The sequence below is a fragment of the Eptatretus burgeri genome, chromosome 15 (assembly GCF_056783735.1).
Source record: "Eptatretus burgeri isolate ZD-2024b chromosome 15, Ebu_testis_v1, whole genome shotgun sequence".
Taxonomy (NCBI): domain Eukaryota; kingdom Metazoa; phylum Chordata; class Myxini; order Myxiniformes; family Myxinidae; genus Eptatretus; species Eptatretus burgeri.
In genome coordinates, this window is record NC_140975.1 from 40,490,499 (window position 1) to 40,516,363 (window position 25,865).

Genomic DNA, 25,865 nt, shown 5'->3' on the forward strand with positions numbered 1-25,865 from the left:
CACACATATACATACATACACACACGTATTCTGGCATGATAGCCTGGACTCCGAGAGGTATGTTCACTCACCTCTGAGCTGTCTTGCCTGTTAGTCATAAAGCTTTTCCTCAAATTACCATGGTGCATGAACAATGAACAGCTAAATGGCGTTTGTTAGAACTCTAAACTTGAAATCTTCTTCAAGCTCTTGTAAAATGAGTGCAGTACATACCTTGTAAGTGATGTGGCTTTTTTCATTCATTTTTTCTTGCATGTGTAGAAATCCAGAGGAAAGATAAAGGGTAACTGGTCCGCTTTCAGGGGTTTGCCATAATGCAAACCATGACTTCAGAGGACCAGAGAATTGAAGACGATTGTCGGTCGTTACAGAGCAGAGGAGCTGAAGAACGGAATCAATTGGAAGCGGAGGAGTCAGGATGTGGAACAAGCAGGGAGTGGAGGTTGGGAATGAAGGAGCTGGACAGCAAAAGATAACTTTTCTATTCTCAGGATGTGACGATGATGCAGCCAAAGCAGGCTGGTCTGCAGCAACAAACCAAAATAGAGAGTTCAGCATTGGCCATCTCGGGAAGGCCGTCCTTCCTGTTTGTGTGTAAGGCCGGTCAGTGCCAGCCTTTATCTTCTCAGCCATTATTCAGAGCATGACATGGCATGCGAGCCTGGTGTCTCCATCCTGCCACGGGAAGACACTATGTTAGTAACCTTTCCCAAATGCCTGCCAGCAACAGCTATGGAAATTGGTGAGCCAACAACTTGGACGTGTACGTAGGAAGAAGAATAAATGATGTTTTCGATTCTGACTGTTTTTAAACACATCATTTTGTGTAACATCTGTGGAATTGAGCTTTTGGTGGCACCTGATGAATTTGTCACGTGATTTTTCCGAAATGGTTTTGAAATGCGTGTTATGCTCGTACGCAGTTCAGCAAAATATGCAAAGAACACCTTATGAAACGTGAAGCCTATCCAAATAAACAATGCTGAATGTCGTGAGAGGAAAGCCGAATCAAAAAACACATTCACAAAAAAGTTTTCCTTGTTGCCTGAAACATTGCTTCTTATAATGAGAACTCTTTCGGCCATACCAGGGACAAAAGTAGCGGAACGCTAGGGTTTCTTGTCAAGAGGTGCCTGCCATGTGACGGCAACTTCGTCAACAATTATAGCCATCTTTTACAATATGGACATATTTTACAAGTAGCCTGTGGCTGCTGGTTGCATCATTGCTGTGAGTGCAGCTGTGCCGCTGATGCAGTGCCCCCTGTTACCAGTAAGCTGGTGGTACTCATTTTGCCGAATCAGAAGGATGAGTCAACCTCACCTGGTGTTATTTAACGGAGGAAAGGGCTCAAACTCATGACCCTAAGATTTTAAGCCAGCCACCTTAAATGTTAAACCAACACCAGGCTTTCCCCACAAATATCCTTGTAATTCATATAAGCATGTACTGATATGTCCTTATCTGACATGTGATGTACACCAAGTTGATCAATGTAAAAAAACACAAGTCTATGAGAGTATAAATTCCTACAATTATCTGGAATCAACATGGATGGTTCATGGTTACCTAAAGAGCTTCAACAGTTTTCATCAGGGGTAGAGATTTAAAATATTGTGAAAATGTCTCCTCTCCGTTCTCACCCCCCCCTGCTCTGTCTGTGACAAGCCCCCACCCCCCCAATATTTCCGCAGGGCACTCAATGTCCGCCAGCAACCCCTTTCTGGTAAAACTACCAAAATCACAAATCACTGCTCACCTTCACTCTTTCATTCCTCTATTTTCCCACCTTTGGAGTAAACTACCTCACTCTCTTCAATCCCATTCTTCCCTCCAGGCCTTCACAACAGCTGTTCACCATCATCTCTTATCTTCCCCCATCCAAATCCTCGATCTTTTCGACCACCGTCAATCCACCCCAAACCCATCTTCTTCAAATTCCCTGCTTTCCTTCCTAAAAGTACCTGTAATGTCCAACTTGTATACCCTGTATCCCCAACCCTCTCCCTTCCACAGATCTCCTAATGTGTCTGTTCCCCATTGTTTTGTTCTTCCCACTCCCACCCCTCTTGTCTCATGCCCCCCCTTACTGTGCGTTGTGTGTTAGCTCTCATACGAGCCACGACAATGTATACAAAAAATAAATAAATGTAAAGTTGTCTTGTACGTGCAGAATGTACTGCCTTTCTGCAGAGGAGCGTATCACAAGGGTGAAAGGTAGGAAACAGCACTACAGAATGTGAACCACAACCTCTTGGTGACGTGTAACTATGGCCATTTTGTCCCAGCGGTTTGGAATTTTTAATGGAGTTCCTGCCATTTCCTGGATAGCACATATTTTCCTGATCCTCCTTGGCAACTGCAGACGTGCCAGTACATGCAACATTACCTGCTTAACAGGGTGTGCTGCACAGGACATTGGCAAATGGTCGTTGGTAGAAATTTTCCTGGTAGAAAAAAAAACAAAAGGCATATTTTCGACAAAAACGAGGGAAAGCAGTTCAACCCACCATGTTGAGATCTCACCAAAGCAGGAAACATAATCCCTTTATGGGAACAGACAACTGGCAATTTTTTTTTTCTTTCCGACATACGAGCCCTTTGGAGGTCACTTATCGTCCTTCAAAGCAACATGACCAAAGCCTCTTGTGCTCACCATGGAAACTATTAGCCAGTGTGGTTGGGACTCTTTTTTTCTCTCTGTTGTCAGGGTCTTCTTGACCACAGCAGTCGCACTGCGATGTTCATCTTTTTGCTACTTTTACGATCTCTGGCCTCTTGCTTTATGTTAACTGCCATTTGCTTTGTGTTTCCATGTGTGCAGTGGTCAGATGTTGAGGAGCGGTGCTGGAGTATTATTTGGCGTTTTTCATCCCACCTTATCATTAGGGAGACTGCACTCCCCACTGTGAATTTGCCAGCTTGTTGCTTCTGGTAATTGGGATGCTGCACACTCTGTTGGATTTTTGGTCTGCTCGAGTGTGTTGCGGCTATTATGATTTTTTCTTTTGATTTTTCATCTCATCATTGCCATCAAGTGGGTTGGTGGTGGGGGTGAGTAACTCCTCGTTGAGTTGTCCTTGATGGTGTGTGAGCTCAATTCCCTTTGCTGCTCACGGTGGATGTATCTGAACCATGCAATGGAAAGGTGACCTGTCTTGGATTTTTTTTTATTAGCTACAGAAGCGTTCAAGTGAAACATCTTCTCCTGACCACTCAAGTGCTACGTCAAAAGTATAGGCCTCCACGACTACCACCACCAGTGCCACAGAAAGCCTCGAGTTGCCGTGGATGCCATTCAACAATGACTTTTGTTATGGGTGCTTGTTAATGCAATATGCAGGTTTAATTCGAGAACGAAGGTGTTAAGATAGGCATTATAGACATAGGAAGAGATCATTTATAAAGACAGTCTAACTGCTTTTGGCCTGCTGAGAAATACAAGACCTCTACATAGCAGTATGAATGGACCACTACACAGTGAGCCAGTTTATTCCAAGGCCATGCTGATTGCAACAGTTAGTATCATATCAACTATATCAATGCCTGGTGTTGGCTTAATGGTTAGGGTGGTGGGCTTGGGATCCTAGCATTCTGAGTTCAAATTCCACTTGGCTGTTGAACTAATACCAGGTGGGGTTGACTCTGCCTGTCATCCTTCTGAGGTTGGCAAAATGAGTGCCAGCTTGTTAGTATCCTGTGTCAGAGTGGTGACCCATCCAGGATTGTACCCAATAGCCAAGGAGACTGCTTTGGCAGCATCAATGCTCTGCACAGAGTATGGTCCCAATGGATGGACCAATATCAGGCAGTTCTCTCTCTATTTTTGAAAATTCCTTTTTTTACTTGTAAAAAATTATCTTACAAATGTATCTATCATAACATAAGGCTAAAATAGTCATACAAATCCGTCATGGATCCACATGACCAGGTCACACTGCCTTTTTTGGGTAGTGTGCACTAGTCATGTGGATTCATGATGAAAAACTTGTTCACATTGCAGTACCAGTCCATGAAATGTGGCATTCTTAGTTTGATAGAGCACACAGAAAGAAAGTGACATGAGATCATTTTTACCTAACACCGGAAGTGGATGGAGGTTGTGTTTTCACCCCTGTTTGTCTGTCTGTTTGTCTATTTTTGAGCAGGATATCTCAAAAAGTTGTGGACGGGTTTGAAGGAAATTTGGTGGACAGGTTGGGTGTGTGACAAGGACAAATTGATTCGATTTTGGTGAAGATCTGGATCTGGATTCGGATACTAGAATTTTTAAAGTGATTCTTCACCATTGAGAGATAGGGCCAAAAATGATGTATAGCATCATATCTCAAAAAGTTGTAGATGGATTCGGATGAAACTTGGTGGATGAGTTGGTTAAGTGACAAGAACAAGCTGATTCGATTTGAGTGAAGGTCCAGATTCAGATCCGAATTACCAGTGGGCTACACAATGTGAACTGTTCAACTTGGTGGAGGTGTGCGCTCCACCGAGTGCTGTTCTAGTTTATTATTCATCAGCAAGAGAAACCAGTCAAGACAAACTGACTCATGCTGAAGCCCACATTTTAACAGCTATGAAACATCATAATAGAAAGAGTGAAAAACACAAAACATTTTTACTTGTGAAAGAAATAAGAAAGAAAGAAAGAAAGAAAGAAAGAAAGAAAGAAAGAAAGAAGCAGTTGTAAAATAAAGGTAGACTTAAAGAAGAGTCATGCAAATACTAGTACGTACATACAAAAGGTGAGTGCACGTAAAAGTGGAGGAAGAAGAAATGAAAGAGAACAGAAAAAAGATTATAGGCAGCACATTGCACAAGCGAAAACACATCTTAAAAGTATTTGCATATCAATAACATGTATGATTCAATGAATGGTTTAACAGCATACTTGAAAGGATTAATTTAAATTCAGGTGGAAGATATCAAAGGAAAGGGAGGAAAAAATATGAAAAGGTCATCAGCCTGATTTTGGTGAAGATCAAAGAAAACACCCTTGCCTGTTTTGATGTATGTATGAGTGTTTTACTGATACAGTAAACGACGACAGGGCTGGAAGGCGAGCATGTAGGTATGTCTAGCCTGGATTTTAAGCCTGAACCTCGATCCAGATATAAACTGTCACCCTTGTGTTTCACATGCAGGACAATATATAGATGTGTGTATGCCACCCATCTGAAGGAGGTTAACCTGGAGGACCTGTCTGACAACACTGAGTATTGGTGGACGGTGATGATCCCACGATGTATTTCCAGAAGAGTAGGGTAGTTATGCCAAAACCATGAACAATTTCCAAATTTCTACCTTACCTAAACTGCAGCTACCAAGTGGTCTCGTTTTCTGACAGGTTTGTTTACACCAGGTTTAATTTCGAGATTGGGATACTTACTTCCAAATGATGTAATGCAGAGGCCTTATTGCACACTAGTTCTACCACATTGTTTTTTTTTTATTGAAAATTAGTTTGGAGAAGTACATTCCACTCAAATTTCAGAAAGCTTCCTGTATTATAAATTAAAACTGGAACGGCACTCGGTGGAACGCATACCATCTGCCAGGCTGAACAGTTTACGTTTTGTATCTCACTGATAGTTCGGATCTGGATTTGGACCTGAACCAAAATCTAATCGGCTTGTTCTTGTCACCTCCTCAACTCATCCACCAAGTTTTGTCACAATCCGTCTATAACTTGTTGAGATATCTCGATAAATATCATTTTTAGCCCGATCACTCAATGCTGAAAAATCACTTATATTAATTTTTTTAATTATAGAACCAAAATCGAATTATTTCATCCTTGTCATACACCCAACCTGTCCATCAATTTTTGTCTGAATCCGTCCATAACGTTTTGGGATATCCTGTTCATAGACAAACAGAGAGACAAACAGACAGACAGACAGACAGGGGTGAAAACATAACCTCCGCCCACCTTCGGTGATGGAGGTAATAATTAATTTTATATCTCTCGTATCACCGAGAACTACCGCAGACCAATTATTTCATGATTTGAAGTTACTGAAACTTAAAAAGATTACTTGATACAAAGTATTTTCATGTACCAATGTGTTAACAAACACATGCAATGTAATTTTACTATTTGATTTTAATTATGAATTTCATTTATCTACCACACAAAGGAGATGCATCCATCCATGTGTGTCACCCAAAGAAGAAGAAGAATAAGAAGAAGAAGAAGAAGAAGAAGAAGAAGAAGAGGAAGAATAATCATAAAAATACACCCATGCGGGAGTGACGGTCATCTCTGCGAGAAACAAGCATGAGTTCCTGTTACTCGAGTGTAGTGTTCTCGGGTCAGGAGGAATTTTTGGCCAACTTTGAAGTCACGTGACATAAAAACGAAAGCGAATATCGAAATCCGGCCTGACCAAATCTAGATATTGTCCCATAGATTCATATGCCACAATCAAATTCAAGATAACTTAAGAAATGTAGGAGGAGATAGATTTTGAAAATCGTAATTTTGCAACTACATGAAGCAGTTTTCGCAAAATTCAAAGTCACGTGACGTGTACGTATTCGAAGATATCGGTATTCTTTCGAATGGACATGAAAGACAAGGTCAGCTGCTATGCAATGACACCATTCACTAACTTTTAACATGCCCAGTAGAGAATATATAGCCTCCCGAAGGTAGGGCAGTTTTTGCAAACTTTGAAGTCACGTGACGTGAAAACGAAAGCGAAATTCGAAAATCCGTCCCGAACAAATTTACATATTTTCCCATACATTCATATGCCACAATCAAATTCAAGATCGCTTGAGAAATGTAGGAGGAGATAGATTTTGAAAATCGACATTTTTGCATTATTTGTCAACTTTTAAGTCACGTGACACGAAAACGAAAGCGAATATCGAAAATCTGGCCCGACCAAATTTAGATATTGCCCCATATAGACAGGTCTCTGCCAGGCAAAAACTGCCCTTTTTCCAGTCAAGGTTTTCTCTGCTGATTTATGTACTTTGGAACATACTCTTTCAAATAAGCTTCTGGGCCACCCTGAATTTTGCCGCAAATCCAATATGGCAGCCAAAATCCAATATGGCTGCCCCAGATATTTCAATGCACAGCAAACTTTTTTCTGGTGCATTTTACACCCCATAAATGTATTACCAACAGATAGAAAATGATGACAAACTACACAAATATCATATTGGAATTGTTCTATGACGTCTCCTTGACGTTGAAATGACGTCATAGTCGACCGATCGATATCAGAAATTCAATGTACTGCAAACTTTTTTCTGGTGCATTTTACACCCAATAAATGTATTACCAACAGATAGAAACATGTCACTAAACTACCAGAATAACCCTTTATTTATATTCTGTGACGTCTCCTTGATGTCGAAATGACGTCAAAGCAATGCGATAGCCCCCATAATTTCAAATTTTATCAAACTTTTTATTCTATAACCAATAATATCAAATCACCAGTCTAAGTCACTTTGGATTTACTATTTTCTACTGTTTCAAAAGGTTTCAAGTGATTTATGTATTTCCTTCTCTCCATGGTCATATTTCCTCAGCTTCCCTTTTATTTTAGAATCCTTAACATCAGGACAGGCAGTAAAGATTCCAGGATTCCTGAGAAGATTCAGCGAATCCACATTTGACTACAGATAAAGACAATGTCAGCTTTTGAACAGGTGTAAACTGTTGCACAATGGCATCTACACCAATTTTGTGTTTAGAGAGTGATGAATTGCATTTGTGTTGTCTGTGTAATGAACGTATCGATGAAGGTGAGCCATCTTCAAAGTTAACTCAGGATGGATTGTAGTCTATTCGAGCACTGGCAGAAAGATGGGTAAAAATTGACCAGAGTTTATGTACTTAGGCACCCTATGTTGAATTCCTGTCTGCTGCACAGCATCTTTCTAGCGCAGGCCAGGATGTCTATGTTCATGAGAACTGCAGAATCACATTTCGAAACAGAATCACCCGAAAGGAAGCCCAGTCCATAAAACTACTGCCGTCGAGTTCAGGGACAACTGGTTCGCATGAGTCCAATGAAGATGTTGCTAGTCCCCCATACAGGATACGTAGAGGGTCCCTTCCAATTAAGAAAATCTGTTTTATCTGCAATGTGCAAACAGCAGATGACAGCAAACCCTTCAATAGTGGTGTTCTAGGCCGATGTTCTCAGAAAAATGCAGTATCAAAAATCCTGCAAGCTCGGGATGTGAAAATAAATGATGAAACTGACAAGTTGCATGCTGCCGCAAAAAGAATTGATGTAATTCTTCGTGGTGCGTCCTATGACGTTTTTGCAGCGGATGTGTATTATCATAAGACTTGCTATGATAAGTTTACTTACACTTATGAGTGGAAGCTTCCAGCAGAGCAGGATGGATTAGTTTCAGAAGTCATGGATGGCTTTTTCAAACTGTTCCAACGCATGGTCATCAAGGATCTGAATGCCCATTTTCTGACAGAGTTAATTGATGATATAAAGGAGATGAGTGAAGAATATGACGTTAGGGACTCTCCGATTTCAAAAGCCTATACTTTGAAAAAATGCCTGACTGAGAGATTTGGAGATGCCATTGACTTTCACTTGCTGGGAAACTGGCTGGTCGTCCACTCTAGTGCGGTCAATCCACTTTCGTACTCTGCGGCTACATTACAAGGAAATGGACTTCGTGAATCTGATCTGACCAAGGCATTTGCTAGGCTAATTTGTCGAAAACTTTCACAGAGGGAGGCTGTAAAATGGCCGTTAGAACCAGACGAACTGTTTACTCTAATCAATAGTCACAGACCACTCCACTGTATTTACAATGCCATTGCTTGGTCAATCAATCCCATGAGGTCAACAAACACATTTGGATATGCCACTGCCTCTGGGGTTGAAGCCGAGAAAATTTCGGCCATAGCTGAAACTTGGGAGAAACTGGTCAATGGTGAGCGTTCTCCAATAGGAGTTGCTATGAGTTTAACCATTCACAGGATAACAGGCAGTAAGGAAGCCACTCAACTCCTAAACCGATGTGGCATTGGAGTATCGTACACGGACGTTCGTGATATCAATAACATCTGGGCAAAGTTCATCTCGATAGAGCATAAGAGGATGCTTCCTCCAGGTTTTACCGCAGGGCAAAGTGTGCATATAACTTTTGATAACTCTGACGGGAAACAACAGACTCTAACAGGAGCTCAAACCACCTACCATACAACTGGTACAATATTCCAGGCTGTCCGAGCAGATGATACCCCGACCAGTACTGCCTCCAAACAGGAACAGTCCAGTCTAATTGTCCAGGAGGAGCCAGACTATGGAACATTCAAAATCCCAAAGAAGAGAGCACCCCCTCCGTCGTTTCCTGACTTCAATGATGACTACAGAGATTCAAAACTTCTAGCTGATGCTTTGCAACGAAATATTGCGTGGGTTATTGTTGGTACAGTGGGTGATGATTGCCTAGAAGAATTCTTTCCAGAGGTTGATAAAGATAAAGGGCTTGTAGGTTCTTGGACTTCATTCATGAAAACTGTGACTGACTGCTCTTCTACTAAGTGCAAGTTGGAGTATCTTCCTGTCGTTCCTTTGCCTCCAGCAGACAATGTGATTAAATGGTACATGGACATGATCGAACAGATAGCAGACGATCTTGAATTGGACTATATTTTTGCACATGCAGATGAGGCAATTAACAGCAAAATGCTGATAATTTCATGGCTAAATCAGCAGAGGTACGACAAAATCATATCACATTGCGATTATGGGGGCTATCGCATTGGTATGACCTTGTTTTGATGTCAAGGAGACGTCACAGAATAGAAATAAAGGGTTATTCTGGTAGTTTAGTGACATGTTTCTATCTGTTCGTAATACATTTATTGGGTGTAAAATGCACCAGAAAAAAGTTTGCAGTACATTGAATTTCTGATATCGATCGGTCGACTATGACATCATTTCAACGTCAAGGAGACATCACAATTCCAATATGATATTTGTGTAGTTTGTCATCATGTTTCTATCTGTTGGTAATACATTTATGGGGTGTAAAATGCACCAGAAAAAAGTTTGCTGTGCATTGAAATATCTGGGGCAGCCATATTGGATTTGCGGCAAAATTCAGGGTGGCCCAGAAGCTTATTTGAAAGAGTTTGTTCCAAAGTACATAAATCAGCAGAGAAAACCTTGACTGGAAAAAAGGGCAGTTTTTGCCTGGCAGAGACCTGTCTAATAGATTCATATGCTACAATCAAATTCAAGATCGCTTGAGAAATGGCAGAGGAGATAGAATTTGAAAATCGTCATTTTCGCAACTTCAAAGGCATTGTGACCTTGACCTTGACCTTGACCTTCGGTGACCTTGAAAGTCATACCATCGTGTACGTCTCATCGACCACTATCAGGATCACTAATGACCAGATCTCCCGCTTCAATTTCATTGTGAACGGACAGACGGACAGACGGATCGAAGGACATCGACACCCATATTATTAGGTCATGCTCGAAGAGATGACCTAATGATAATAATAAGAAGCATGGCCTCGAGTTTTAGTGGTTCCTGCTGTTGTAAAATAATTAAAATGGTGCCGTTGAACAGCTAATAATCAATTTTCTTGGTTGGAAACCAAATATTGTACTTACTTGAAATAAAAGACTGTGTCCGTAAAATCAGAGATGTCTGCTTTCAAAGCCCTCTTTCCGGTATTGAAGAAGAAGCGGGAATAGAGCTCATTGTAGCGGTTCAAATGGGAACATCTATTATGCTACGATAGCAGCAGGAACCCTTTAGAAGGACTCGGAAGGAGCACACAAAATTATATACAGTAATATTTTGCAAAAAAAGAGAAAAATATATGAAAGTACACGGTAAGAGGACACAAACAACAAGAGCAGCAGCTGTCTTCAATGATGAAGGGCACCAATTCCATGTCAAACATTATTGGGATCTTTCCATGGTATTGAGAAACATTTGGGCAAACACTTTTGCAGTAGCTTTGCTAAAAGTACGGGTTTGCAAAATTTAAATAAAATCGACATCAGAGCCTGTAAGACTTGTCCATGTAATAATATGCTTGTTCGCCTGTCTATCTGTCCCGTATGTCTCTGGGTAACATTCTGTTCCACTCATTGGTTGGATAGCTTGCCTGACCCCACCGACAATGTCAACCTGTTTGAAAATCACACGGATGCCATGTTGGTGATATGCGAAGTCGAATACATCTTCAGAGTTGTCACATTCACAATCACCATGCCCTCCCTATAAGTTTTCCCTTCAGTGTAAAATGACCAAAGCGACAGTTGAAAGGATGCTGAAAGGTGTCATGGGCCTTGTGAAGATAGGCCTCAGTGGTTGAGGCAGCGATCTGTTGCTTATGCACCATCCAAACAACTATGTGGCGTTCTTCCAAGCAGGACTTAGACACATGTCATTATAAAGGTGTTTCTCCGAGGTCATTATTTACTTTTAACGATTTGTATATATGCATCAGGAAGAAGATAATTGGTTTTGAGTCGTTTATTGGCCAAACTAGCCTGCTCCTGGTCACACATCTTTTCTGCATATCTTGCAGGACTGTGAATTGGACAGGCAACCATGATGAGCCATGACATGTAGGGGCTGTTTCAATTTCAGTTTCTGTGAAGTCGATGATGGCATGATAGGGTAGGGGAAAGTGTTACATATTCCGCTGTTTTGATGTGGGAATGCTCGTTTCCTTTTATGAGCAGGGTGAGGAGGGGAGGACAGAGTGTGGGTTGGGAGTAGAGGCGAGAGCAAATATAGGACAGAGTTGGGAGGGTGAGGACTTTCGGTCGGGAGGTGGAGGTTGAGGAGTTGTGGTGGGAATGGAGGATGGGGATAGGGTTTAAAGACTTGAAGTGAGGAGGGGATTGGTGCCTTAGGGTTGGGAGAGGGAGGATGAGGACTTGGGGTTGGTGGGGGGGAGTGAAGTTGGGACAGAGTTTGGAGGGGGAGGTTGAGGCTTCGAGGGGAGATGATAACTTTCGGTGGAGGGTGGGCTGAGTAGTTGTGGTGGGGTGGGAGGGGGTTTGAAAGCTTGGACTGGGGAGATTGACACCTTAAGGTTGTGAGGGGAAGGATGAAGACTTGGGGTTGGGAGGCAGAGGATGAGGACGTGGGGTTTGTGAAGGTGGGTTGGGGGGGGGGGTTGAGGCCTTGAAGTCACATTTCAGATTGCACAGATGTTGCGTGGGTTCCTGCTAGTCTTTAATAATATATTTCTTTAAAAAAAAACAAACATTTATTGAATAATGTCACGTGTTTAATATTCCAGAAAGGGAGCAAAAATCCAGATTGAACAATGTAATTCCAGGTACACAAAATGTTTTCCCTCTCAGTCGTTTAATTATTTCTTCGAACAATAATCTTAATGGCTTCCAATTTATCCAAGCTGAAATTTGAACAATGAACATGACACACTTTGTTTTCTGGCACTATTGGTGAACTTGCTATGAAATCTTTTACTTGGAACGTTCTGCAACTTCCTCCCTTACATGGCGAGATTAAGAATAGACGAATGCAAAATTCTATTTAATACTTCCTAATTGAGCTGTTCCCCGCAGCCCTTCCTGTTACCCCCCAAGGGTGGCCGATTACCCGATAGCCGCTGACTGCCTGTCTCCGTTTCCTTGCTCTCTCTCTGTTCATATGTACCCAGTGCCCTGCCAAAACAATGCAGTGACGTTAAAAGTCTTTGTTCGGGAACAGTCGCGTTTTCATTCTGCACGCTCGAGTGAGAATCAGGTCACTGGTCACCCATCCGCCTCAGCCATTTTTGCGGCTCCAAACACTTTGATAATCTGCACTTTTAAAGTTTAAATAGAGTACATGATCTGACCTACCCGATAAACAGTTTGAGAAGTTTGGTGGGGGTGTTAGATCGGTTGTAGGGCAGGAAGGTTCCTTGTTAAATATAATGTAGTAACTTGATGTTCAAACCGATACAATATTTGTGCCACGGTGCCGAGTTCATTTCCTCCCTTCCTGAAATGGTGACCGCTTTCTGCTCGACAAAACAGGAATATATCAAGCCACCACCCTTAGGAATTTCGAGAGCAATCACAAAGCCAACATTGAATTTCAATTTCCAACATGTGAAACACAATCCCCTTTATAACATCGAATAACCAACCAATCATCATAAAGGGACAGGCGGGTTTAATTATTTCAACAAATGGGAAGCATGCTCCATGATTACGCAGAAAACGCAAGCAATCATCATAAAATATCAGGATGCCAATAAAGCTTTTCAGCTTGGAATATGCGAAAAACAAGTTAGTAACAAGGCTCAACAAGAAAAGTAACCGAGAGATATTTGAATGTCACATCACAAGGTTTGTTAACACAGACTGACTGAGCCGGAGATCGAACAAAGACCTCCACAGATCCCAACACGGTGTTTAGAGTACGAACTGCAATCAATTAATTGCTACTTACCGTTCCCTAAGGATCTCCCAAATGAAAGCCAAATTTGGCAGTGAAACGTGTGGGAGGCAAAAAGGTAGGAAGATGCTTCTTATAATTAAAATGGTTTATTACAAGAGAAATACCGACATGGGGCTGGACAATACAACAGAACCAGGACAGATCAGATGCATGAGGACAGACAAATAGGGAAGGTAGGGCGTGACAACCCAAACACATGAAGAAGATAAATAAAGAAAGCCGAACCCAACAATGGCGTCAAAATACGAGATGCATATGACGAAGGGGGAACAGAACAGGTGAGGACTTGTGACTGGCATGAGCTGGTTGTGGCTCTGCCACAATGGGGTGTTTGTATATGTCGGCACGACATTGGACAAAGCGTGGCTCATGGAGCAATGGTGAAGATAAATGGCAATGAGAGCAGCAAGATGAGAGAGAGGTCCTTTCCTTTGAGGACAAAGCAGAGAGAGGGCGTGCATGCATGCACATCAGTTTTTATCCTCTCCCAGGACTGCCCATGGCTAATTCCGATTGGCCACTCCCATTTGGTCACTTGACACTAACTGCCTCCTTGGTACACATCTTACAAGATGCATACTTCTGACAAATAGCTAATACAGGATAAATCTAACCTACACGATTCACATGGTCCATAAAATCTAGCCATGGATCACCCCCCTTTTCCCCACTCCCTTCCATGAAACAATACATTAGTAATAGGGCTCAGAAAAGAAAAGTAACATGAGAAATATTTTGAATTTTAAAGTGTGGTTATGTTGGTTAAGCCTCTAAAATTGAATAAAGAAGTTTATGACTACTATTACTACTACTACTACTACTACTACTACTACTACTACTACTACTACTACTACTAATACTACTACTACTACTACTACTACTACTACTACTACAACTACTACTACTACTACTACTACTACCATTACTATGACATTAACGGCCCCAATCTGTATGAGATCATTTCAACTGTACGTGATTTGAGCAGGAATGTATAATTTTTTTCAGGATGTTGGTGATAACTTGCCTTTGTGAAAGACATCATGGAATAACTAGTGTCCACTAATGACCAGTGCTAGCAGACGGGTCCTCCGGCTTAACAATTATCCGATGGGCAGCAAACACAATTACAACTCACTCTGGATGCGAAACACCAGGATAGCAGTTTATAGTTGGGTTGAAATTCGAACCCAGACCAGACAGCTCAAAGGTGAGTGCGTACACCTGTAGGCTTGCCTGATAGCCCTATTATGACAGGCCTACTTAGAACTAATGGTAAAATGTTTCAGTCGAAATATCACTCATCGACTTTTATCATGCAGTATGGTCGTGCTCCGTATAGAGGGACGATATGGGGGAAAATGGCCACCCATTCAATTGTGTATAAAATGATATGCTCATAAATACCTATAGGGTGAAGTCATAGGCATTTAAAAGCCATAACTTTAATTATTGAGCATTTTCTGAACTACCAAAATTTTCAAAATGCCACAATACATCTCTAAAGTACCACAACGAGAGGTCACTAAATCGTCAATTTGTACTTCTTATTCTTCTTCTTCTCCCCTTTAAAAACAATGTAAAACTGTTGCCCGACCTACCTCAATAACTGCTGAAGCCATGATGGTGATTCCAATGCGAGGAAGTTATGTTGTCTCTGGGCTCGTGCATGCACTCCAAAATTTAAAAATACATCAAACATTAATCGTTTTATTACGAAAATATATCGAATGTAATTGTGGGCTCAACCAAACCAGGAGGGGAGGGGGGAATATGGACAGAACCATTCAAAAAGTGATACATATATAAGCATCCCCCAACTCAACTGAAACAAGTATTAAAACAACTTAATAACATACATAGATATGCCTAGTGTTGGCTTTGTGGTTAAGGTGGCTAGCATGGGACCTTAGGGTCCTGAGTCCAAAGCCATGTTGAGTGTTGAATTTACTGTCAAAAGCATCACTTGTCACATGTAAGGGAACTTTATTTTACATTAAATAAGCTTTTGAAATGATCAACGATGATATTATTAATATTATTATTATTATTTTATTATTGTTTGGTTCTCGGCGGTGAAGTTTCAGCTCTGTAGTATTTGCCTGATCAGAGTTTCCGATTTGGTTTATGTTTATACTGATGTGTTTAATTTATAATTTGAACGTATGTTGTTATTATCACCGGCAAAGTGATTCACAGTGATATCGAGCCATTGTGTGTTTGTGTGTGTGTGTTACGGCTGTGGAAATTCGAAATACACCATAAAGGGTCCTCAGGTGAGATATATCGATAAGTTCATGTGTAGTTCGCCCACACCTGTTGTTTATAGGGGATATGTGTGATTCATTCGGGCTGTGACGCTTTGAGTTCGCCATTTTTTTCTCTATCGTTATTTTGGACCATTAAGCTGCCAACAACTCAAACACCACCACCTTCGCCTCTTTACCTCCACAACTCCATCCCGCAAACATCGCTTCACCGCCATTCCCAAACGATGCCCGCCAACCACCAAACCACCACAGCGAACCCCCCACCACCTTCACCTTTCTCCTTCCACAACCATGGACCCCACCACCAGTCAACACCGAACGTCGTACTGTCCGAAGCCGTTCGGTGATTGCTGCCGAATGCAGCAAGCCGCGAGTGCAATGGATTCCTTACGGGAGAGAAATTCGGATCAGGGGAGGTTCACGCCCCTTTTCCTCCGTCCAATGGGCGAGCGTCGGGTGGTGTGGCCCCGCCTCCAAGCGCGATGAATGTGGATTCCTTACGGGAGAGAAATTCGGATCAGGGGAGGTTCACGCCCCTTTTCCTCCATCCAATGGGCGAGCGTCGGGCGGTGTGGCCCCGCCTCCAAGCGCGATGGATGTGAATTCCTCTCAGGAAGGAATTCAGATCAAAAGAGGCTCACGCCCCTTTTTTCCACACCAATGGCCGAACAGAGGGTGGCGTGGCCCCGCCTCCAATCGCGTTTTGATCCTAAAATCTGCATACAGGCTCATCCCCCGGTCTATAAAAGACGCGAGTCTGTGTGGAACTTGTTGTAGTGTGGGGGTCACTTTTCCCGTGGTTGGTGTCGGCTCGTCGCTGGGCTCGTCTCGTCGTTGGTGTCGTCTCGTCGCTGGACTCTAGCCACCTTCGCTTTCACAAGCGACCAAGCCAGCCAGCCATTCCCCTTGATCGACCCTGAGCATCAACAATTCCCCCCCCCCCATCCGCGCTGAGATAGTGCCGGTGGCCCCGTTCATTCCGCACCCTAACCGTGGTGCCGACCAAACCGTGCTTGCGCGGAGCACGCCGGAGAGGGCTCACCGACCACGCCAGGGGCACGGAGTCGGGCGCAGCTGCGCTGATATTGCGGCTTGCCTGCCATCGCGTCACGAGGACGCGGGTAAGACCTTTTCGGTCTCGTGGACCTGGCCGCTCCTCCAGGTTCTGTGCACATTTGGTCCACGAACCCCGTCTACATCCCTGCCTATGGGGAGGTCTTTCCTGTTTATTTTGAATGAATGATGTGGCGCCGAGTCCCGACAAGTATAATTGTTTAAGTGTTGTAAATAATTATAGTCGGTAGTAGTGCTTTTGCTTTTGTTGCATTTTGCTTTTGCTGCACATTGCATTACTGCCTTACGTGCGTGTGTTGTGTGTGTGAAATAAAAGTGCTTGCTTGTCAAACTGTTTCCCGTTTCGCTTTGTCCTTTCCTTTGTTGAATCTCCATCTTGCATCACGTAAGGGATTGGTAGTGGGTTGAAACACCCGATAAGTAATCTGAACCGTCGAGGTCGACGATAACTCCGCTCGGTTATCCCTGCAGCACGGAACGAGCCGCTTAAGCGGTTCGTGTCCGAAGTCGACCTGCGGCGAGGTACGATCACCCGGTCGACCACTCGCGCAGGTACTTAGGTAGGTCGAATTTGCCGAGCAACCCTATCCTGCGCGGGTGGGCAATTGGCACGATCGTGGTGAGGTTAAACCCCCACCCATGACTGGCTCCTGGCGGTAGTTCCAGGAGCGTCACGACTGAATTGTCCGTTCCGGTGGGCGACGCGTCGCGATTCGAGTTACGTGGCCGATCGCACGCCGGACGGGCCAAAATTCGTAACAGTATGTTGTTATTATCATCTGCAAAGTGATTCACAGTGATATCGAGCCATTGTGTGTTTGTGTGTGTGTGTGTGTTTTGTTGTTTTCTTTCAAGGCTTTGTCTGTAAGGAACGTTGTTATTTAAACAACAAACCCAACCCCCCCCACCCCCAAACAACTTTCATTCTATTTCATTGAGGATCTGAAATTCAATTATTCTCACACTAAAACCAACTGAACTTGACACTTCCGACTTACTAAGATCAGACTCTCAGCTTTGTCAGTCACCTTCGTAGCTCTATTACAAGGCTCCGAAGGAAAACAAACAAATGTGGAAACAAATGTGAATCAATCTGTCAACAGAACCCAATGAAGTCCAATGCTCATCACTCTCAGCTTTGTCTGTACCTCTTGCATTGCAGCGAGGGAAGGGTAATCCAACATGGCGGCTGCGTGGTCCTGGAAGCGTGTGCTGCAGATATATATATATATATATATATATATATATATATATATATATATATATATATATATATATATATATATATATATATATATATATATATATATATATATATATATATATATATATATATATATATATATATATATACATACACAACTTTGTGGGTGATACGCACTGATGTGTGTATATTATCTCACTGATCTGTATACGTGTATTTTGCTTACTTTATAAACTCTAATATATTCTCCCATAAAAAAAAATCACAGAAACTAGGAAAAAAACCATTTTAAAAAAATGTAAAAACATACAGAGATATCTCAATCAAACAACTAAACAAGGTCGGAATGACACCACTTTACAACACCATCATCCTCTTATGGATTACCATTACAGCATCTTTTGACATTTAACTTTTGTTGTGGGACTGTGATGGAACAATTGCAAAATATATCATGATGCTAAACCAGAAGAGGATTGTTGTGTCGTATTGCGGCATCGTAATGTGGTGTCATGTTCATTGTTATTCTTATTCTTCATCCATCACAATCCCACAACAAAAGTAAAATATCAAAAGATGTCTTGATGGTAATCCATAAGAGGATTGTAGTGTCGTATTGTGGCAATATAATGTGGTGTCACATTCTTACCTTGTTTGGTTGTTTTTTGAGATTTCATTCCTCTATGTTTCTTTTAAATTTTTTATCAGTGGGTATGTATTAATATATATAATATATATAATATATATATAAAAAAAATATATATATATATATACATATAATATATATATATATATATATATATATACATATATACATATAATATATATATATATATATACATATATATATATATATATATACATATATATATATATACATATAATATATATATATATATATATATATATATATATATATATATATATATATACATATAATATATATATATATATATATGCATATATATATATATATATATATATATATATATATATATATATATATATATATATATATATATATATATATATATATATATATATATATATATATATATATATATATATATATATATATATATACATATATATATATATATACATATACATATATATATATATATATATATATATATATATATATATATATATATATATATATATATATATATATATATATATATATATATATATATATATAATATATATAATATATATATAAAAAAAATATATATATATATATACATATAATATATATATATATATATATATATATACATATATGGTACTGTATATATAAAATTCTGATTCTGTGTTGTCATGACCATAACCTAATTTTGGACCATAAAATAAACAGTTTAACTATTTGTTTACCCATGATCCCACCCACAATCTTGGCTCAGAAGGATCCTTCCAAGGACTTACCAATGTACACACAGCGATAGCAGGATGAGCCGGATGCAACGCGGCTATCTGGGTAGGGACACACATCACATCCTTCAATTGTTCCTAAATTTGCCGAAATTCGATGTGCAAGTTTGTTATTATTTATAATTTCGCGACAAAAGTTTCCCACCCCTGCAGTTTGTTTTCATTGGCGAAAAGGTGACGTTCCATCATGTTGTCGCTGCCTGCGATGGACCAGCCTGGACAAACTACGAGTGAAATACGAGGACAAACGGATACGATCTGAAGCAAAGTTCATGTGTCCCTGAAGCTCAATGTGTTTGTTCGTTTACATCTCTCATGTATCAATGTTTTACAGCTGTGGTGTGGGTGCTAGTTCTTTCACTGATTAATTATTAAATCGTCCGGCTTTTTTTTTTACTGATAGATTTACGAAAAGACAGACATACAGAGTAAGGTGGGGTAAGATGCCCCTGTTGGGACAGGTGGGGGTGGGGTAGGAACCCACTCTCTCTCGCCATACAGGAGCTATTTGATGACTCAGGGAACAGGTGGGACCTAATCCAAATAATCTGCCCGGCCACAAGATAGAGCCGCATATACATCCACCTCAAGCAATTTGTTGAGTATATACGAAACATTTTTCCATTTGAAATTGCCCACTTTACTATCACCTCGAGAATCTTCAGGTGCGGACATTCAGGATACTGAACATATAAGTTGGACCGAGGAGCTTGAACAATGGTGGGCGTCTTACCCCACCTTAATCCAAATGATATTGTTGGGATATCGAGCGAAATGTTTGTCTTACCCCACCTTAATCCAAACGATATTGTTGCGATATCTAGCAAAATGTTTTTGTTTTTTTCATCGACCTAAGTCGATCATTTTGGAGTTTGTACTTATATTAAATGTAGGACAAAGATGGTAACAGTCGTCAGTGCATTTTGACAGTTGACGTCTATAAGCAGATCAAAGGGCATTTGTAGACGAACAAATCAAGTGTGTGTGTGTGTGTGTGTGTGTGTGTGTGTGTGTGTGTGTGTGTGTATCCACCTTCATTTTGGTAAACGTGGGGGCGGGGGGACGGAGGGGGGCGGAGGGGGGACACCATTCATGGACAAAGTTATGAAGTTTTCTTGTTCTCAAAGTTTTGCTCTGAGGGCTCTTTCAAAGATCATCACCGAGCCCCGGACAGCTTCCAACTACAGTTTGTTTGTAGTCACATTCCCAGGGATGGTTTTTAGCTCACCTGGAACATAGCGATATGACATTCAATGGGATCATCAGGTAGGATGTGAATGTTAGTCCTTTTTTGTTGTTTTTAACGATTGCTTTTGATTCATGTTTCCACGAGTTTTCTGAAACTATTTTATTGAAAAATTTGCAGATCTCTACATACGTCTTTGTGCCTTTGTGTGAACAGCTGTTCTAACATTAATTCTTTTACATCCCGAAAGGTGGTGGCTCATGCTTTGTTTCTACCTTGCTAAACATACACTGTCCGGTTCACTCAGTTCTAAAATTTTCTTTTAGCTATTCGTGTAGTTCATAGGTATGATTCATTCTCTGTCCCAGTTGAGTTGACCTCTTCTTAGCCATTCCAATGAACCTCCTCTGTCTATGTCCATTCTGTCCAACTCTGTTACCATTCTCCTAGTTGTCAGTGTATATCTGCTGATATTTCACTATATATATACATATATATATACAGTCAAAGCTCGTTACTATGTCACCCGTCGGGACCGAGCAAAAGTGGCATAGTAGCGAGAGTGGCATAGTAACGAGATTTTGTAAAAAGTTGTATAAGCTAAGCGAACGGAGAACATACACACACTAACAGAGTTCACACACTAACATATGGCATGGCGAGAAATTCACGACACACAAAGCTTTCAAGAATCATCAGCTGGCGCATCTTCTTTCGGCGGATCTCGTGCATCTCGTTGTCTAGCCGATCGCACGCTTGCATCACACCGGGCTTCCCTCTTCTCTGCTGCGTGAACTTCCGGACGGTGCTACAAGCGCACTGGACTTCCTCGAACGGAACGATTTCCTCCTCGACAGTTACCTCATCATCTTCGCTTTCCACCGGCTCCTCACTGCACAGAATCTCCTCCGCCATCTCCTCCAGCGTGAAATACCCGCCAGTCGCGAGGCGCTCGTCAGCTTCGAGAAAGTCAGACAGATCGATCTCCTCGTTCCTGTGCATCTTTTCCTCGGCAGGCAGAGCTTCCCAGATGTCGGGCAGCTCCGCATCCTGTGGCTCAGTTTGGATCTCCTCTGATGAACTTGGCCTTCGCGAAACAGTTCCTGATCGTCGACTTGCCGACCTGCTCCCAAGCACGCCGGGCGACGTGTAGAGCGTCGAGCAACGTGAACTTGAACTCCTTTTCCTCGTCTATGGCCTCAAGCCGGCGGCATAGCAGGAGCTTCTTGTAGTGGCGCTTGAGGTTCTCTATGATTCCCTGATCCATTGGTTGCGGGTGGCTGTCGTGTTGGGTGGGAAGAAGACCAGTTGGATGTTGTTCAGCTCGAGCTCGGGAGGGTGGCCAGAGAAGTTATCGAGACAGACCAGCACTCTGCGTCCATGCTGGCCGAGTCGTCCGTCCCACGCACGCAACATCTCCTCGAAAAGCTCTGCCGTCATCCACGCCTTCGAGTTCGCCTTGTACTTGACCGGGATCTGTTTGTTCTTGAAGGCACGGGGTTTCTTGGAATTGCCAATCACCAGAAGAGGGAACTTCTCGCTGCCGCTCATGTTTGCCCCAACCAGAAGAGTGATCCTTTGCTTGCTTTTCTTTCCTCCAATACACCGCTCTCCCCTGAAAGCCATGGTCTTGTTCGGAAGCAGCTGCCAGAAGAGTCCAGTCTCGTCCAGGTTGAAGATGTCGTCTGCGGAGAACTGCCCGAGTAAGGGCCGGAGAACCTGTTGTTGCCACTCAAGAAGGGATTGCGAATCCACCGCTCCAGCTTCGCCCTGCACTGTCTTGAAAGTGATGCCGTGGTGCTTCTTGAAATTGCCCAACCAACCGTCGCTCGCCATGAAGTCTGGGATGTGCATCAGCTCGGCCAGTTTCATCGCCTTCTCCTTGATCAGATCGCCGCTGACAGGCACATTCTGTCCTCTTGATTGCTTCAGCCACATGAGCACTCCCTCATCAAGCTTCGGGTCGTGAGCCTGCGTCAACTTCATGCGCTTCGATGGAAATCCAGCTTTGATTGCAGCCTCGATTGCATCCTTCTTGCTGAGAATGCCCTTCACGGTGGTTCTCTTAACTTCGACGCCCCATTTCTTGCTAATCTCCCTGGCCAACTTGGACTGATTCGGCTCCTTCTTCGCGGCATCGATGATCTCCTTCTTCTCCTTCAGCGTAAAGTCGGTTCGCTTGCGTTTCTGAGCTGAATTTGAAAAAAAATGATGTCACTGTTGTACGTGTGCCTGCGTGTGTGCTCGCGCTCTTTTGTGTCTCGGTGTGCGTGTTGTGATTGGCTTGTTGTGGCTGGCATCGGGGAGAAGAATCGCGTGTTTTGACACAGTCTGACTATGCGCGTACGTATTGAGTTATGTTGTGCGCAGCTGGACTGTAGTTCGTCTCTTCGCCTTTGGACGTGAGTGTGATAATCGAGCACTGCGCAATACAGACTTTTTCACGACTCGTGCCTTTTAACAGTCACACAGTAGTGGCATGGTAGCGAGAGTAGGGGGTGGCATAGTAAATTTATTTTGTATTGAATTTTGTCGGGACCGAGCAAAAGTGGTATAATAGCGAGAGTGGCATAGAAGCGAGGTGGCATAGTCACGAGCTTTGACTGTATATATATACATATATATATATACATATATATATATATATATATATATATATATATATATATATATATATATATATATATATATATATATATATATACATATATATATATATATATATATATATATTTTTTGTCTTTTTTGCAAATATTACTTCCGTCACCGAAGGTGAAGGAGGTTATGTTTTCACCCCTTTCTGTCTGTCTGTTTGTTTGTGTGCAGGATCTCTCAAAAAATTGTGGACGGATCTGGATGAAACTTTGTGGACAGGTTAGGTGTGTGTGTGACAAGAACGAACTGATTAGGTTTTGGTCAAGATCCGGATATGGATCCGACTACTAAAGTTTTTAAAATGATTCTTCACCATTGAGAGATAGGGCTAAAAATGATAGAAAGTAAGATATCTCAAAACGTTGTGGACGGATTCAAACGAAACTTGGTGGACATGTTGGGTGTGTGACAAGGAAGAATTGATTCAATTTCGGTGAAGATCCGAATCCGGATCTGGTTACAAGAGTTATTTAATTTTCAAGTGATTATTCACCATTGAGAGATTGGGCCAAAAACTAAATATAGCATGACATTTGAAAAATGTACTGCTCCATATGGATTAATTTTTCGATATGTTCTTGTTGATCAGGCATTGCGTGTCGGAGGTATGCGCTCTACCGAGTGCCTTTCTAGTTGGGGCTGTATTAATTGCTGCTTCGGTTTCATGTGTGACATCGTCTATCCACACCTGTCCTTGGAAATTTTTGTTAAGTTAGTTAGGGATGCCTTTTCTGGCTTGCTGTCTTCATGTTTGCATCCAAATTGGATTCTGTAGTCTGTTTAACTTTTCACATCTTCAACCAATCATACATTTGTCACTCTGTGCTCTTTTTTCAATTCCATCAGGCTGCTACCTCCTCGTCTCGGCAGGTATATTCTTGGGATGCACTTAATTTTGTAAAACATTTTGTGGATAGTGATGAGTTTCCTTGTTTTGAGATCGAGTTTATTGATTTCCGTTTGTGGCTAGTTTATTATTCCACAACTGGTTTGGAGCATTGTATGCCTCAAGTTGACCTAATGGTTCAGGTGATGGGCTTCGGATCTTTGTTTAGGATCTTTGGGTCCTGAGTTCAAATCCTGCTTGGCTGTTGAATTAATACCAGGTGGGATTGACTCAGCCTGTTTAGTTATCTTTCTGAGGCTGGTAAAATGAGTACCAGCTTGCTAAAATGATTGAGCCATTGAAAGCTCTGTAACAGAGTATGTCCCCATTGGATGGATTGGAACACTGGTACTGCAAGGTGGTTCATGGTTTTGATTTTGTTTCTTGGGGAAGGGTATGTTTTCAGTATCAGCCTCGTTCTCCACAGGTATTCTTTGGTAATTATAGTTCCTTGGGAGGATTAAGTGTTTAGTCTTGTGGTTCCCAGGGGAGCCATTAAGTGTTTGTTTTCATTATTTGGCAGAATTTAAAGTGTTGCCAATTGGCTAATATTTCGACATGGTTATACCGGGAATCATAAGCGATCTCCAATCGGAGCCCTCGAAATGTTTTTGCGCACTGGTTTGTGACATATTTGGTGGCCTTCTGCTCCGAGGTATTTGTATGATACCTTGTTTTCTAGCTCCTGTATTGTTGTATTTTGGTCGATTTTTATGTTGTCTGTTTTTATTGGTCCATCTTGTACTAATGTGCATTTGGCACATTTGTCTCAGCCAAATTACATTTGAATGTCGTTGGAGTACCGTTTAACTAATTTCAGTTGTTTTGCAAATTTTTCAGCATTCAGCTGGATGGACATGGGGAATAAGTGTGAAAGGAAAACTCATGGACATGTCCGGAAACTCATGGAAAACTCATGTCCGGAAACTCATGGACATGGGGAATAAGTGTGAAAGAACTTCAAGTCATCCATGTAAAATAGATGTGTCACCTTTCCTGTTTCTTTGGAAGTTAGGGTGTATCCGTGCCCTTGCTTATTAACGAGGTTGCTCACTGGATCCTGGGCCAGGCAAAACAGGAGGGGGGATGTGTGTGTGTGTGTGTGTGTGTGTGTGTGTGTGTGTGTGTGTGTGTGTGTGTGTGTGTGTGTGTGTGTTTTCAGAGGATGGCCTGGAGGCACACACACTTGCCTATAAGCAGTCTTGCCTGGGTTTGAATCACGGCCCAGCTATAAACTGTCATGCTGCTGTTTCACAGGCATGTCCCATCCCTCAGATGGACGTTAAACTCAGCCTCCCATTTGCCGGCATTATTTGGTGAACATTAAAGATCCCACGGTGTCCTTTGCAAAGAGGAGATGAGCTATCGACAGAACCCTGAATAAATTACAAATTCCTGCCCTAACCCACAAGGGGCACTACATCAGCAGCCCAGCCATATCCACTACACCAATGAGGCTACTCACAGCCTTGTGCTTCTTCTTCTTCTTCTTCTTCTTGCGTATGACAGCTTGGTTGCCAGGTAGCTATCATTTTGCTGGGGCATGTCTCGACCGCTGATGCTGTGCCCCTCTACTAATGCACTGGTGCTCATTTCGCCAATCTTAGAAAGATGAGAGGCTGAGTCAACCCCACCTGGAGTTAATTCAGTGGCCAACAAGGCTCAAACTCAGGACCCAAAGATCACAAGCCAGCTACCCTAACCACTGAGCCAACA

At 42.0% G+C, this 25,865-nt stretch overlaps 2 protein-coding genes and 1 long non-coding RNA gene across 9 annotated transcripts in view; 2 read left to right on the forward strand and 1 right to left on the reverse strand.

Annotated features, from left to right (window-relative positions):
• The window catches only part of LOC147012008 (BAI1-associated protein 3-like), a 176,012-nt gene that overhangs the window by 115,714 nt on the left and 34,433 nt on the right, over positions 1-25,865 (reverse strand). The window contains exon 1 of one of the 7 annotated variants that reach the window (XM_085856531.1): positions 214-645. The exons of 3 other annotated variants lie outside the window; for them this stretch is intronic. In XM_085856531.1, coding sequence (XP_085712657.1) covers positions 214-633 — 420 coding nt within the window. In that variant the 5' untranslated portion in view covers positions 634-645. Of the gene's footprint in view, positions 1-213; positions 653-25,865 lie in introns of those variants that run through there. 3 more of the 7 variants (XM_085856530.1, XM_085856529.1, XM_085856535.1) reach the window with 3 other exon arrangements.
• LOC147012012 (uncharacterized) lies at positions 607-20,208 on the forward strand. The gene is made up of 4 exons (XR_015051606.1): positions 607-742; positions 2,825-2,934; positions 19,395-19,468; positions 19,576-20,208. It is a non-coding gene; the product is annotated as an uncharacterized LOC147012012 (long non-coding RNA).
• On the forward strand, positions 7,555-9,823 carry LOC147012013 (uncharacterized). Its single transcript, XM_085856600.1, has one exon. The coding sequence runs from the start codon at positions 8,391-8,393 to the stop codon at positions 9,777-9,779; it is 1,389 nt and encodes a 462-aa protein (XP_085712726.1). The 5' UTR covers positions 7,555-8,390; the 3' UTR covers positions 9,780-9,823.

Coding starts and splice junctions, on each gene's coding strand:
- LOC147012013 (XM_085856600.1), top strand. CDS start 8,391: ATGGATGGCTTTTTCAAACTGTTCCAACGCATGGTCATCAAGGATCTG.